The sequence below is a fragment of the Panicum virgatum genome, chromosome 9N, assembly GCF_016808335.1.
Source record: "Panicum virgatum strain AP13 chromosome 9N, P.virgatum_v5, whole genome shotgun sequence".
NCBI lineage: Eukaryota > Viridiplantae > Streptophyta > Magnoliopsida > Poales > Poaceae > Panicum > Panicum virgatum.
The window spans coordinates 53,640,323-53,655,131 of NC_053153.1; the positions used below are offsets into that span (position 1 = coordinate 53,640,323).

The 14,809-nt window shown below is 48.6% G+C and overlaps 2 protein-coding genes and 1 long non-coding RNA gene across 8 annotated transcripts; 2 read left to right on the plus strand and 1 right to left on the minus strand.

Moving 5' to 3' along the window:
* The first annotated feature begins 656 nt into the window (after positions 1-656).
* On the plus strand, positions 657-6,459 carry LOC120688295 (putative pre-16S rRNA nuclease). 4 transcript variants are annotated; one of them, XM_039970549.1, is made up of 8 exons: positions 657-1,000; positions 1,044-1,294; positions 3,874-3,955; positions 4,035-4,094; positions 4,199-4,311; positions 4,500-4,568; positions 5,021-5,072; positions 5,157-5,490. In XM_039970549.1, the coding sequence occupies exons 2-8, from the start codon at positions 1,080-1,082 to the stop codon at positions 5,271-5,273; spliced, it is 708 nt and encodes a 235-aa protein (XP_039826483.1). In that variant the 5' UTR covers positions 657-1,000; positions 1,044-1,079; the 3' UTR covers positions 5,274-5,490. The 4 variants fall into 4 exon arrangements, 3 of the variants coding, with proteins under 3 accessions (XP_039826483.1, XP_039826485.1, XP_039826482.1); XM_039970551.1 differs by lacking the exons at positions 5,021-5,072; positions 5,157-5,490 and adding exons at positions 6,082-6,185; positions 6,294-6,330 and having other exon boundaries at positions 657-1,294; XM_039970548.1 differs by having other exon boundaries at positions 657-1,294.
* On the minus strand, positions 6,142-11,145 carry LOC120688294 (putative glucuronosyltransferase PGSIP8). Its single transcript, XM_039970547.1, has 5 exons — positions 10,521-11,145; positions 7,930-8,191; positions 7,314-7,515; positions 7,071-7,218; positions 6,142-6,967 (listed from the first exon to the last, which is right to left on the minus strand). Exons 1-5 carry the CDS (start codon positions 10,823-10,825, stop codon positions 6,424-6,426), a joined length of 1,461 nt encoding a protein of 486 aa, XP_039826481.1. The 5' UTR covers positions 10,826-11,145; the 3' UTR covers positions 6,142-6,423.
* On the plus strand, positions 7,345-8,766 carry LOC120688296. Of its 3 annotated transcripts, none has more exons than XR_005681023.1 (2): positions 7,345-7,539; positions 7,769-8,766. It is a non-coding gene; the product is annotated as an uncharacterized LOC120688296 (long non-coding RNA). The 3 variants fall into 3 exon arrangements; XR_005681025.1 differs by having other exon boundaries at positions 7,392-7,539; positions 7,896-8,766; XR_005681024.1 differs by having other exon boundaries at positions 7,397-7,539; positions 7,760-8,766.
* Positions 11,146-14,809: the final 3,664 nt, after the last annotated feature.

Genomic DNA, 14,809 nt, shown 5'->3' on the forward strand with positions numbered 1-14,809 from the left:
GAGTTGCTTTGACACCCTAATTTTCAAACTATGAACCCAAATACAATTTTTTAGATTTGTCTTTCCTTTCCTTGCAGCTCAGCCGGCCCAATCTTCTCTCCCTCTTTTTTTTTTGTTTCTTCTCCTTCTTTCTTTTCCTCCCCGCTTGGCCCGTTCCCGGCCCAACTCCCCACCCATCCCCTCCGCCATTCTCTCCTCCCCTCCCCCGTCGCTCTCTCTCCCTCTCCCATCTCACCGCCCCTCTCTCTCTCCGGCAGGCGCGGAGGCCGGGAGCGCCCCCAGCACCGAGCGGCGCGCGGAGCAGGCGGATCCGGGCGCGCGGTCGAGGCTCGGCTCGGGGAGGCCGGATCCAAGGGCGAGGGCGCAGGGCAGCACGCGAGACGGCCCCTCCCTCCCTCCGAGCAGGCGCGGAGCATGCGGATCCGGGCGCGCGGTCGAGGCTCGGCTCGGGGAGGCCGGATCCAAGGGCGACGCGCGCGCTGGTGGCGGCGAGGCACGGGCGGCCAGGGTAGTCGAGCGGGCGCGGGCGGCCTGCGCGCGGCGGCGGGCCTCCTCCCTCCCCGGCGGCCCGCCCCCACTCCCTCCGGCGGCCGGGCCACGGCGGGGCAGAGCAGAGCAGAGGCCACGACTGGGGCGGGGCGGAGCAGCAGCCGGCGTCGAGGGCGCGCGTCGAAGGAGTAAGGGGCCTGCACGGCGGGGAGCAGGGGGCGGCGCGGCTCCTGCGACGCTTCCGACTGCGGCGTCCAGGAGGTGGCAGGCGAGCGCGCGGCGGGACGGAGGTCGGTGGCAGAGCTCGGCGGATCCCTGGTCGTCGCGGGCCGCCGCGCCTCCACCGGCTCCTCTCCACGTGCGCCGCCGCATGCGCGTCCTCGTGCTCGCACTCCGGCTCCGGCTCCATTGGCTGGTGACGGGTTCAACGTTTTAGGAAACGGCGGGCTGACGCCCCGTTCGGCTGGCGAGGACGGAACCAGCCCAGCCCAGCCAGACAAGTGCAGCCGAACAGGCTGGAGTCGGACCCGGCCGCCCTATCCAATTCTGCGAACCACCCGCACCGACAGCCGCCCAATCGCCGCCTCGCCATGACAACCGTGGTGGCCGTGGAGCTGGGGCTTCTCGTCTGGGCCGCCGCCCCCTCCTCGTCCCAGCAAATCTCACCCCCGCGCCGTCGAAGAGCTGCCGTAGCTATCAGGGCGTCTCCCGTGTCCGGGCGGTGCGAGGGTGCCGGCGAGCCCCCCGCCCCGCTTCTGCCGAACGCGCGGCGGCGGGGTCGCGACCCGCTCTGGCACGGAGGCGGGTTCAGCCCAGGGTTTCCATTCCCGACCGGACCGGCCTAACCGCCGGGCTCCGGTACCGGTTTACCGGTCCGGTTAGGCCGGATACCGGTCGGAACCGGACAAAAGGAAGTTTGAATTTGTTTGAATTCAAATTTCGGCGTTCAAACGGTACGGACCGGTATACCGGCCGGACGGTCCGGTTTACCGGCCGGTTTGGCCGGTATACCGGTGATGTGGGAGGGGCAGCCCGAACCGGTAAACCGGCCGGTTATACCGGTATACCGGCCGGTTGGACCGATATACCGGTTAGTTTTCCGCCGCTTCAAAAATAGATCCCGGTGTAAAATAAAAGAAAATTTCGGCATGAGCTATGCACATTTTAATGTAAATAACTATACCAAAGCAACAAGTTATAATCATACATACAAATACAATAGTAATAAGCGTGCATACAAATACAGAGTCATACACCTAGACACATGAAACGAAAGTTCAACGTAGAAATGGAAAGACCCCCATTTGGGACGCGGTTTGGTATTCGGCGTTGGACATCAAAGCGATACCTCGCACTCTAAGCAGCTCAGCCTTGTAGTGTTGCCAAGTTTGGCCCGTCCACGCCGATGTTGTCTGCCATTCCTGAACTAACATAGTGTAAAAATGGGGGTCTTCCCATTCGTACACCCATCTCGTCGGTGGCTGCATGCTGATGTCAGGAATGAGATAGTGAAAAGAGTGCCTCGAATCGCTGTAGGAGGAAGAAGAGTGCTGTGGACTATCATAGTCCGTTGGTCCACCTGTTCTCCTCTGCGATTGCGGTGCTCCATGGTCGGTGTCCTGAGTAGCATGTGTGAACTGAGTCTCCCCTGCAATCAACCATATTTCATAATTAGTAGTCAATAGTCAGAAATATGTGTCTATTTGTATGTGCAATGTATACCTGTGAAACGAACACATCAACGTGACGCCAAATAAGGGCCAGTCTTTCTGAAACTTTACGTACCTCGTCTTCAAGTCTTGCTCGTTCTGATCAAGGTACTTGCCATCAATATCACGTCCAGTGGGTGATGCGATACCTTCACCTGCAAACCATATGAAAATCATGAGATACAAGGATGTACGCTCATAGGTATCATTGCAATGAAAGAAAACTTACCCCACTTTTGTGTCTCCCTGATCGCACTGATAAAGTATGGACTGTCAGCCTGTCTTCCAGGAACTCCTGCAATATGGAAAAACTTTGACCAAGCTTTACCAATAGCTTCCTTTGCGTTCTTACCCTTCTGCGTCCAGGAGCCTGTATCAATCCTTGGTTGCATCATTCCTCTTCTCCCACCAGTTGCCAAGTTATAGTCCTCCACCACAGGACTTTCCTTCTGCGAAGTGGACCTTCGAAACATCCTCTGCATAACATTCCCCCTCGTCGAAACACTACCCCCTCCACGCTCATATGCACCTCCTCTCTGTTCCACCCCCCGTCGGAACTCTGCTTCCACTCTTGATAGATCCATGGCACGCTGCACCTGAGCTTCCTCATCTTCTTCATCACCGGGATAGTTTCCCTCCGCTGCAGCCTTCTCCCGTCTCAACCTCTCTCGAGCCCGGTCAGCAGTTGCCTTCTTTGCCCTATCCAACTCACGCTGAAAGAAGTCCCGCACATCAGGTGGCACATTCCTGCAATGGACCACCTCCGCCCCGCGCCCAGCCAAATGTTGTTTCAATCTAGTCGCACCACCTCCTCCTTTCTGCGTACGACAATAGTTGCATCGTCATCCGGGATAAAGATTTTCCTCGTGTTCCCATACAACATCTCTGCTTGCCATTGTCTATCTGCATACATGGACAATAAAAATATATCATCTAATATTCTAACTCCTAAGTCATAGTGTCAAAAATCATCTAAATACACCTAAATCCTAAAACATCCTAAATCCTAAAACATTCTAAATCCTAAATCTTACCTACATTCTAAATATACCTAAGTCATACACCTAAATCCTAAAAAACTCATCTAAATACACCTAAATCCTAGGGGGAAAAAACCTCACCTGCCGGCGGCTTACCGCCGCTTGTGGCGGTTTACCGCCTAACCGGGCCGGTAAACCGGCGTCCAAGGGCGGCTAACTGGTCGGGACCGGTAGATCTGGTACCGGCCCGGCTTACCGGTGTGGGGGACCGGTTAGCCGCTCCCAGGGGCCGGATGGCTGGGTCAGGGCGGCAGACGGCGGGTGTTGGCGGCGGACAGGGGTGCCTAGGGGGCGAGAGGAGCGGACGGGGGGCGGTTGAGGCTGCGGGACACTTGGGGATAGGTTAAATACGTTGTGCCGCGTGATGGGCCTTAATGGGCCGTTGTTTTTTTCCTTTTTCTTTTTTGATTTAACTTCTAAATTCCGTAACCATATTAAATGATCAAATATTTGGGAAAATTTGACACCATTAGATTTGTCGTGCCTTGAAATATTTTTAGGATTTTTTTGAGAATTTTTCATTTTTACGAATTCAAATTCAAATTTTAAAATTTGGCCGATTTCATACCGGATCAAACCGGTACCGGTCCGGACCGGTCAAACCGGTCCGGTTACCGACAGTTTGGTAAACCATGGTTCAGCCTCGGTGTGGACCTGGGCGACGCTCGCACCGGCCTCGCCGTCGGGTGGGGCATCACCCTCCCTCGTCCCCTCACTGTACGCACCACCTCGCTCTCACTTCAACTGCTCAGAGTCAAAAGCCCCACTAAATTGAGGGGGGCTGGAATGGTGCCAGGTTCTGAAGCTGCGCGGGCAGAAGCTGGTGCTGACGCTGCTCGACGTGGCCCGGCAGCAGGTGCCGTTGTTTTCAGTTGCCTTCTTGTGTTCGATCTGCTCAAGCTGTGATAGTTGACACATCAAATTTTGAACGCCATGTTCGTTTTGGTACCCGGATTGCAGGAGGCGGACGAGCTCATCATCGGGCTTCCCGTGTCGGCCGATGGGAGGGAGACGCCGCAGTCTAACAAGGTGCGGGGCGTCGTCGGGAGGCTCGCCGTCCAAGCGGCGGAGAGGTTCGTTGCTTGCGTGCACTTTCCAAACTTTAGTGGATGGTGTTTCTACTCGCTAGTGCGCGTGTTGCAGCACCGTCAGTAGACAAATTTCGCAGTGTTCTGACTTCTGAACTGCGAGTTCTTTGTTTGCTTAAATGTGTGGTCTAGTGATTGTTGAGTGGCTCAGTGGATTTGCCTTCACTGCGCAGGGGATTGAGGGTATATTTGCAGGATGAACATGGAACTTCGATAGACGCCCTTGATTACATGATCTCAAGGTGAGTCTTATTCTTTTGCAAATGGCAAATTGGCGATAATTAGACAGTTTGACATGCTATGTTTTTAAAGCGGTAAGGCGAGGCGACGCGATCCACCACCGCCTTATCGCCTAGGCGACGCCTAGGTGGGCTAAGGCGAGACCTTAAGCAAGGCGAGCCGCCACCGCCTTGTCGCCTAGGCGACGCCTTGAAAACAGAGTTGACATGTCGCTGTTGCTGCAACATCTAGCTGATATTGATATGTTAATTTGAGAATCTTGATATTGCTGCAAGGCCCCTGATTTTTCAAAACTGATCATTAATACCTAGTATTCCTTCTTCATTCAACAAATGACCAATATAGAATCTTGAGATTAGAGAATACAACATTTTCTACTGCACATTCCTAACTCTCGGATGATATTGATGTGTTAATTTGGGAATCTTGTCTGAGTATGGACCTCATCTTCCAGGGGTGTCAAAAAATCTGCCCGTGATGTCAAATCTGATGCGTATGCTGCAGTGGTACTGTGTATTATATGTTTCTACGAATTTACACATGACCTGTTGCTTCTGGCTAATTTTAAAAAATGATTACTCTCGCTGTAGATGTTATTGAAGAGATATTTTACGTCATCAGGTCAAGGGGCTATGATTGTCCTTCCCAGGCAACCAGAATTGCAGGAAAAGTTAATAGCTCAGTCTAGGCGAGATGCTGAAATTTAGGAAGGCAGGTCTTGTATTTTATCCAACTGTAGAAAATATATCCAATATATTTACAAGAAACACTTGTTTCCATGTCATCTCGGTGACTTATATTTTGGTTTACCTTGCACAATCAAAGGGAATTGGCAGCAACTTCCATTTCTATACCATGTCAATGTGATCCAAGTTGCAAATTGTGTATGAAGTATGGACCCAAAACAAAAACACAAATTGAGTATGATCATTGCTGTTCCTTACTTTTTTCTTATTTTGTCGACTACTCTAGAGCATCTAGGAAACAGTAAGTTGAGAAAGGATATAGTGAAACTTAACTAGTCTTTTTCACAAAGGGAGTTACTGTTCTCGAGTAAGTACAGTCCGGAGGATTTACATATAGGCAAGCGTACCAGTATATAGTTGATTTATGATAGTATAGATGTATGGACCACACCAACCTCTCTTTCTAGCCGTAACCGATTAGGAAAAGAAATATCATGGCATGTCAAAGCCATAAATCTATCGGTAAAGGGAGGCATATACCGTTGGGTACGGCACCATGTGTTTCTGATTTGGAAGGTAGGTACAACTGACCTAGTACAGCAGAAATTGCTCTTCATTACAGGTTATTAACATCTTAAGATTCTGATCATTCCATGCACACTTTTAACTAAATTCAGAAATCTAAACAGTTCTGTGCTTTAATTAGCTATATTCAGGAAGTTCCTTTTGCTATCTTTTTTTTTCTGGGTTTCCTACCTAGCCTTTTTCTTTCAAAAACATTTGTTTATGATTTATAGCTCAGTCATGCAAATTTGTGATACAGTGGTAGCCTGCCACTTTATGAGATCGCGTATTTAGACAGTTTCCAGCACAGAGACTACAAAAAATATGTTCAGTCATAATTCGGATCATCCAAGTTGGCAAGACACAAAGGTACTTTGCAACAATCCCCACACCCATTCCATGCAGCAAATAATTTTTTTCCAATTCAGTACAGCTGACCTATCTTTCCTGTATCTGCATCAATCATGGTTGCTGCAGGCTATGTTTGTACATAACTATCAACACAGCAGAATGCCTGAGCGAAACCATCAGAATGAATCAAGAATTAGTCGATCCGGATCAGTTCTCCATGTGTTGATGAAGCATCTCAAATCTGCGCATAAAAGAATCAGTACAGCTTGCTGAATTCAGTATCCTGTGTCGGTTCACCAAGCCGGGGGAAGAATGGATCCCTCTCAAGCATCGTCTGTAGTGAGTCCATCATCCTCAGCAGGGATGCCCACAAGAAAGGTGCAGAGCAGAACGCGTAACCAAAGATTGCCAGAACCCTCACAATACCATCCCGATACCATGGGAATGCCATAACGAAGAGCATACTGACAACCGCAAGCCAGGTCGTAAGCACATCAAGTGGTGGCAGCAGAAAAACATTGATCACGAGCACTGAAAGGGCTAGTGCGCCAAATAGGTAGATTGACCAGCCCATGATCGGATGAACTGTGCGTGGGATCACAAAGAAAGGAATGGAATACGCAGCCACCATAGCCACAATCGCAGCCATCTTGATCAGCGACTGCACCAGGGCATTTTGCTTCTCAGGTCGCCGGTTATAACACAGTTTTGTCATCCCTGGCCTTGCTAATCTAGTGATTGCTATGATCACTATGTACATTAAAATTTCCATCAGAAGCACTGGTATTTCAGCAGCATACCTGTGAAATATAAGCAAGCAAATATTAAGTGGACAAAATAGAAAACAAGTTTTCTGTCTGCTCAAGTACATAATTTGCTTCTATGTTGTTTTATTTGACTCACCCGAGATCATCCCAGCGCTGCTTGTGCCAGGAAAGGCCCAGTGGCAAGATTGGCCAGGACCACCAGTACCAAGGTTTGAACCAAGGGGCGCTGGGGAATGTGATCACACTGTTTGGCCCACACGGGACATGCCAATGCAGCTTGAGATCTGCAATGTTCCATAAGAAGGGTGGTTAAAATCTTAAGAAGCAATAGCCACATGCAGGTGTGTTGGTCTTGAAGCTATGCAGCTATGGCACTCACAGTAGTAGGATGCATCCATTTGATAGCCAAGAGGAAGGCGATAGGTCCCGTTGAGCTTTGTACCATTCTCAGGAGGGTGAAATATTGGTTTGTCGAGCAAGTCTGGGTAGCACCCAACCAGAAAGCCTTGGTCAGCACCATCAGAGTTTTCACGGCCAATATCCAGGTCATGAAGCATGCCCTTGAATACATCCATAGAAGGCTGCGGATTGAAGATGAATCCAAGGTTAGTCGACTTGGCCATTTGCATACGTGTGAGCACAAAATATCTTAGGCGAGTGAATTTAACAGAACTCAATTTGTGGATGGTTAGCATTGTCTACAGATCATTCATACAAACAGAAGACTTTTACTTCATTTTCAGGAGTGTCAATGCATACTCAAATCTATTATTCGAGCTCAACTAGCAATTACGAATTCATACCATTGTTAACACAGCTGTATAGTATATGCAGGGAGATTGGTTCAATTCAGGATCCATACTGTTACTAGACTGAAAAGCATCTCGAATGACATAGCTAAGCCAACAAGCCCAGACTATTTCATGCAGAATACTGCAAATTTTGGCTATATATTGGACAGGTGACAGGTGGAACAGCAAAAGTTGGGGTCATACCTGGAGAACGAAAAGACCAGTGTGGAAGTAGCACGGGTTGATGAAAACAGCGCAGAACTGCCCACACTGGAACAGCTCGTCGGTGTTCTGGAGGAAGATGTTATCGGAATCAATCATGACGACACGCTCGTAGTCAACCAGGGTCCACGCGTAAAGCTTGTTCAGCGTCAGCTTGAACCTCCTGTTGATCCCTCCTAGATTGCTCTCGTAAGGATTCCTGAGGTTCTCCACTATCACCACCCTCATACCATCCTCCTCTGTCCTGCATTCGTTCCCATTTATCGTCAATATCTGTTCATTTCACATTTTGCAGTAAAAAGAAACTACTGGAGCATTGAAACAGTTAATTTCCTACGGATGTAAAATAGGCACAGGAGGTTCCGTTGACCATTTTGAAATGATTAAGCCATGACTGGGAGGGGAGTGTCACCGATTCATTTGTGGTTGACTTAGAAATAGCCAATAAAAGACATACTAGCTAGAAAAGAAAAATCCTCTGTGCAATCACCGTTTTCTTAAGAAGAAAGAGGAAGGTTACCAATGTAATTGGACAGCAGCTAATTAACAAGTACAGGTTGGAAGCAGAGCCAGTAAGCCAATAGTCAAGACTTCATGGCCAGACAGCCAGGGCACTCATGGCAGCATATTCTGTGAGGCAACTTATGGCGGTGTTTGGTTTCTACAGTGATTTTTTTGCGCACGTTTTTCGAGAAAAGAATCTCGGATGTATGGAGTACTAAATGAAGTTTATTTGCAAAATCTTTTCAGGGATGAGTGTAACTTTTCGAGACAAATATAATGACGGTAATTAATTGATTATTTGTTATAGTGATGCTACAATAACTATTCTTTAATCACACGGTCAAAGTCCTCATTAGATTCGTCACGAGATTTACACGGAGGATTGTTGAGATGATTTTGTAATTAGACTTTATTTAATATTCTAAATTAGTGATCAAAGGACCTAAAAGTTTTCGTGCCCCAAACCAAACACGGCTGTAGAAAGTATTATTGATGGTACTGCGCGTCCCGGCAAAATATTCATGCCGTGCATATCTCTCTTGAGCCTGATCCTCTGCATGAGAATCACTAGAGTTACTGCCCCACCAAGACTTTAAAAAAAGAGTAAAGCACACCAGCGGTCTCTAAATTTGTGGGGGCGTGTCATCTAGGTCCCGAAACTCCTAAAATGTATTTTCAGATCTCCAAACTTGTTTCAAGGTGTCACATAGGTCCATAATCTCTTAAAATGCAGTTTTAGAACCATAAACTTGTCCCGTGGTGACATGCAGCTTCCTAAACTCTCAAGATGCTATTTTCATTTTAATATAAATGTTTTTGCTACTTTAAATTTAACAAAAATTGCTATTCTGAATTTTATTGAGAATGGGAACAAATTATCTTAATAAATTTATACAAAGCGCATGCAAAATATAAATAGTTAGCAGGAAATATTAAGAATTATCATTGATATCTCCATGTTAAATGAGAAAACTATAATATCCCCCATTGATATCAAATGATCTAGATTAACCCATGATTTATGATTAATAAGCAGCTAATTCAGAATTAAAATGGTCTTGGTGGTAAGATTTCTAAATGAATCAGCTGAAAAAATAGTTTAATAAACAGTCCATTTTGAATACAATTAATCAATGGCAATTTTCAGGGATATGAAAATTTACCTTGAGAGTTTAGGGACCGAAATGACACATTAAGACAAGTTTGGGGGCCCAAAGATGCATTTTGAGAGTTTAGTGACCCGAATGACACATCCAGACAAGTTTAGGGATCTAAAAATGCATTTTTCGAGTTTAGGGATCTATATGACACCTCGAGACAAGTTTGAGGACCGCTCATGTATTTTACTCTTAAAAAAACAAAGGCAGCCAGGAGAAGCTTCCTCTCTGCAGGTGGGGCTCTGCCCCACTTTGCCGAGCCTGCTAGTAGTCATCGTGCTCCCACTTCACCTCTTCGGTTTCTACTTTCTACCGCACCGAGACGCGGCTGACAGTGCCACTGCTTGATAAAAATCAACAAAGGCCGTGTTTAGTTCTACGCGCAAAATTTTTTGCGTTGAAATCTTGTTAATTTGAAGTACTAAATAAAGTTTATTTATAAATTTTTTTGTACATATGGGTTGTAAATTGCGAGACGAATCTAATGATGCTAATTAATCCATGATTAATCAATAATTAGCGGATGGTTACTATAATATCACTATTGCAAATCATGGATTAAGTAAGTTCATTAGATTCGTCTAGCGATTTACAGCCCATCCATACAAAAAGTTTTGTAAATAGACTTTATTTAGTACTACATGCATATGTCGAAACATTCGATGCGATGTTTTTTTGCGTTTACGTGTGATCTAAACAGGGCCAAATAAAATATTACTACTAGAATTGGTTTGGTTGGATACTATTTTCCCTCTAGGAATGGCTTGAGAGCTGGATCAAAGGATGGCTGATTAAGCAAGCGGGGAGTCCAATGGCCAGGTCCAGGGCCAAGTCCAACATTGGAGACGCTGCGTGCGGGAGCGGAGGAAGGCGGCGGGCGGTGGGGTGGAGGTCAGAGGTGCTGCTACTCACATTGCGCGGACCCAGTCGCGCGGCACGTCGGCGGAGGCGATGAGGACGCGGTCGGCGTCGGCGCGGACCCGGGTGAGGGAGCGCATCATGACGCGCACGGCGACGTAGAACTCGTAGTCCCGCGGCGTGCCCATGTACATCATCGCGGCGTACGCGTGGCGGTGCCGCGCCGCCGGGCCCTCCACCCGCGTCGACAGGCCCCGCCGCTCGCCCGCCGCCGCCGCCGCGGTCACCGCGACAAGCAGCAGCAGCACCAGCACCGCCGCGAGCCGCCGCTCGGAGGCCGGCGGCAGCCTCGCCGCCATCGCTGCCGTCCCACGCCTCCCTTTCTCTCACTCCCTCTCTCGCGCGCGCGGGTCTCGCCGGCCGGGCCGGTGCGTCACCTGCTGATCAGCGCCCGATCGATAAGCGCCGCCGCCGCCGCCGCCGGGGCTCGCAAGGCGCCGCTGGCCGGCCTGCTTGCCTTGCTCGGCAACAGTGCGCGCGCGCGCGGATGGTGTCCGGAGGTGGTGGAGAGGGATCGGAGGGGGTGAAGATGCCCCGGATGCCTCGATGCTTCTGGTCGGCGAAAGCAAGAGAAGAGTGGAGAGACGGAAAAGAGAGGGAGGGGGGAGAGGATGCCACAGGAGGGGAAACGGAGCGGCGGCGTTTATTTATGAGCTGCGGGAGCGAGACCGGCCGGAGCAGCGGACGCTTTCCCCTTGTCTCGCCTCGGCGTACGGCGTCCGGCGCGCCCACCTGGACGCGGGGGCCGGGCCCGCCTCCCAGCCGTCGCGGTGCTCGGGCGGCCCGTGGGCACCGTCCGCCCAGAATGGAACGGCGAGCTGTGCGGTGGGTTGGTGGGACGGCTCGGATGGACACGACCCGTTCTCCACGCGCTCGACAACTCGTCGTCGCCGAGGAGAGGTGTGCCGGGCTGCTGGCTAGTGGCAAATCCAGCAGGCAGGACGCTTTGGTGTGCTCGAGCTGCCTTTTTAGGGAAAGAACCAGGCAACCAGGGTTTTTGGCACACATTAGCTCGAGTGGAGCTGGAGCCGAGCAACCAGGTTACCGAAATTTTTCACACGCTACTTAACTTTGAACATTTGATCAATAATTAAAAATATTAAATATGAATAACTGACAAAATCCATTCTATAACCACTAAGCAAAATCACGAGACGAATCTAATAAACCTAATTATTCAATGATTAGACAATGTCGTGCTACAGTAAACAATCTCTAATGATAGATTAATTAGACTTAATAGATTCGTCTCGCGATTTTCTGTTCATCCTTGTAATTATTTTTATAATTATTTCATATTTAATACTCCTAATTAGTGCTGTAAAGGCTTCCAAAAAAATTTTGCCCAAAAAATTTTAGGAACTAAATGTGCCCACTTGACTGCTGCTTGAGATCGATTCCCGGCCGCCATCTCGGCCTGACGGATCTGGTGCTGATCCTGCCTGATGTGATGCAAGCCCATCTCGGTTCGGTTTCGTCCCATCTCATCCACGGCCAACCGTCTTTCTTCTCAAGATTTGATTGTACTACGCCTTAGAATGGATCACTGTCTATAATCCAACAACATCCAGTTCATGTCATGTTATCATCGATTAATTACTATCATTAGATTCATCGTGAAAAATTACACCCATCCGTGAAAAGGTTTTGCAAATAAACTTCGTTTAATACTCTATGCATGTGAGATTTTTTTCTCGGGAATCGTGTGTGATAGGTATAGGTATGATAGAGAAACCAAACAGGGCCTTAGTTACCAAAAAATTTCACCTCGAAATTTGTACCTCTCCCTTTGGACACGTGTATGGAGTACTAAATGTAGTTAAACAACAAAACTAATTGCACAGTTTGGATGTACATGGCGAGATGAATCTTTTGAGCCTAATTAGTGTATGATTAGCCATAAGTGCTACAGTACCATTTGTGCTAATGATACGGTCAAGAGCCTCAAAAGATTCGTCTCACGGTTTCCAGGTGAGTTCTGAAATTAGTTTTTTAATTAGTATCCGAAAAATCCTTCCGACATCTGGTCAAACTGTCGATTTGACAACAAAATTTTTTTGATTCGGGAACTAAACGCGCCCTCCAACTCATGTTTCAGGCATCGAGCTTCAAACCCTGTAGTGCTTGACTCTCCCTCCCTCATCTTTTAATCTGACACAAGTATTTCTTTTACTCTCCCTCTCTCTCCTCAACGCACCGGGGAGGGAACAATCCTCGATGCCAAAAATTTTTTGCCCAAGCATCGGTGCTACAGTGTTGACTCGATGCCCCAGCGGTCTCTCCGTCTCTCTCTCCTGATTCAAGCATCGATGGAAGCCACCGCTGTGTTTTGTCTTAGGGGCAGGACGTGGGACGCAATCAAGGAGAAGAGATCCATATATTCAAATAGTGAACTAGATCCCAAGTCCACTGAAATCGAGCTGCCAATGTCCGATTGAATTTGAGTAGGTCTCCATTCCTAGGAGCAGTTGTTTCTCGTGGACCTCACCTCTCCGTCCTCCCGCCATCTGCTTGAATGAAAGGGACAGTCGGACACACCAAAAACCCCGGACATGTTCGGGTCGGTCGACCTCGCACGTGTGGGTTCCCTATCGGTCGGCGGTCGCCCTGCTCAGGCGTGACCTTTGCTGAAACTACACGCCGGTGCAGTGGCAGTGCACTGCGGAGCAGAGCGCGCGGCCGAAGGGTCTCGCTCGCAGATGCAGAGCAGGGGATGATGGCGTGCTGGTGGTGCCGCGAGAGCTCTTCTCTCCTTCCTGAGGTGTCAGCGTCCTGAGGTGTGGCTGCTCGCTCCTCTCTCTCTTCCCTGGAACAGGCTGATGGCGCCGCGTCAACGTCATTAGCGGCAGTTTGGAGCTCGTAATAAAGTCAACCGCCCCTGCATCAACGGCAAACCGCTCCGGTTGTTAAACGAGCTACTCCTACTCGTACGGAGTGCAGCGTGCATATGGGACCCAACCCAACAATTAGGCACGGCATATTTATTAGTATACTTGCGCGGAATCATCCGCGTGACGCGTTACGCCGAGCTGACGAGCGCAAGGGAACTCCTCCGCCCTCTGATTATATTTTGTCTTGATAGTTAAGCTGCTCTGGACTTTCATTTTCATTTAAAAAGAAAAAAGAAAACTCCTCTGATTCGACGTCGCGATCCAAGGCAAAGAGATGGCCGGCTTTTGCAGGATGGTGGGGGCCCGCGCCGGGGCACGCTTTGTTCATCGCGTCTGTTCGGATAAGAGCGGCGAGAGGGAGGCACACCTGCACGAGTAGAACAAGGAGAATGGCTGTGTTTAGTTCCCAAAAACTTCCCCCCAAACTCCAAACTTTCCATCACATCTCCATCACATCAAAACATTAAATATAGCAAATGACTCATGCATGGAGTACTAAATGTAGTTAAATAAAAAAACTAATTACATAGTTTTGATGTACGTTGCGAGACGAATCTTTTGAGCCTAGTTAGGTCATGATAGGACAATATTTGCCACAAACAAACGAAACGTGCTACAGTACGCTACAGTGACTGATGTGACTTTTCGCATCCACTTTTTACACTCTTTTTACACATCTAAACACACCCAATGTGCTTTTCTTTCGTGCTCTTTTTTTTATCTTCCTTTAGGACTGAAAGTGATCGGGTGCTCTAGTCTAAGAGGGGGAGGGGGTGAATTAGGCACTAATAAAAACTTTGACCTATGGCTCCAACTAGTTTGCACAAAAATTAAACTTAAAACAAGCTATCTAGATGTGCAACTAGGTTGTTCTAGTGTAAAACCCCTATCCCAAAAGAGTTTAGCAACCTATAGCATTTCCTATCAAGAAACTACTCTATGAAAGTAAAAACATACAAATTGCTAGTATGAAATGCGGAAGCTTAAAGAGCGGGATATGAGATAGCAAACTCTTGACGCGGGTGTTTATCCCGTGGTTCGGTTAGCCACAAAGGCACACCTACATCCACGTTGTTGTAGCACTCACTAAGAGTATTGCTACTCGGCCACCAAGTCTCTTCCGTGAACACAATCACGGTCACCTTGGACCCGGGTTCCACTAAGGAGCTTCTCCACAAAGGATGTGGGTCTCCACGTCCCCCGCACAAAGTGTCGTCGCCGCTCCACACCAAGTCGGAGGGTCGATGACGTTGCCGGCGAGCTTCACACTCCAAGGTGCCGGCGCACCAAGCTCTTATTTTGGTTCACTAGAGAACCACATCACAAAGGCTCAAGGCCTTGCAATCACACTCACTAAGAGCTAATCTAGCACTCACACTTTACAAAGCTAGT

What these genes read in the sequence shown, in the direction of transcription:
- LOC120688294 (XM_039970547.1), bottom strand. Translation starts at nt 10,825, where the DNA reads ATGGCGGCGAGGCTGCCGCCGGCCTCCGAGCGGCGGCTCGCGGCGGTG. An exon ending in CTGGTCTTTTCGTTCTCCAG is followed by an intron (nt 7,516 to 7,929) that starts GTATGACCCCAA and finishes TTCAATCCGCAG; the next exon opens with CCTTCTATGGATGTATTCAA. An exon ending in CAGCGCTGGGATGATCTCGG is followed by an intron (nt 6,968 to 7,070) that starts GTGAGTCAAATA and finishes TATATTTCACAG; the next exon opens with GTATGCTGCTGAAATACCAG.
- LOC120688295 (XM_039970548.1), top strand. Translation starts at nt 1,080, where the DNA reads ATGACAACCGTGGTGGCCGTGGAGCTGGGGCTTCTCGTCTGGGCCGCC. An exon ending in CCCTCCCTCGTCCCCTCACT is followed by an intron (nt 3,956 to 4,034) that starts GTACGCACCACC and finishes GAATGGTGCCAG; the next exon opens with GTTCTGAAGCTGCGCGGGCA. An exon ending in TCGACGTGGCCCGGCAGCAG is followed by an intron (nt 4,095 to 4,198) that starts GTGCCGTTGTTT and finishes CCCGGATTGCAG; the next exon opens with GAGGCGGACGAGCTCATCAT.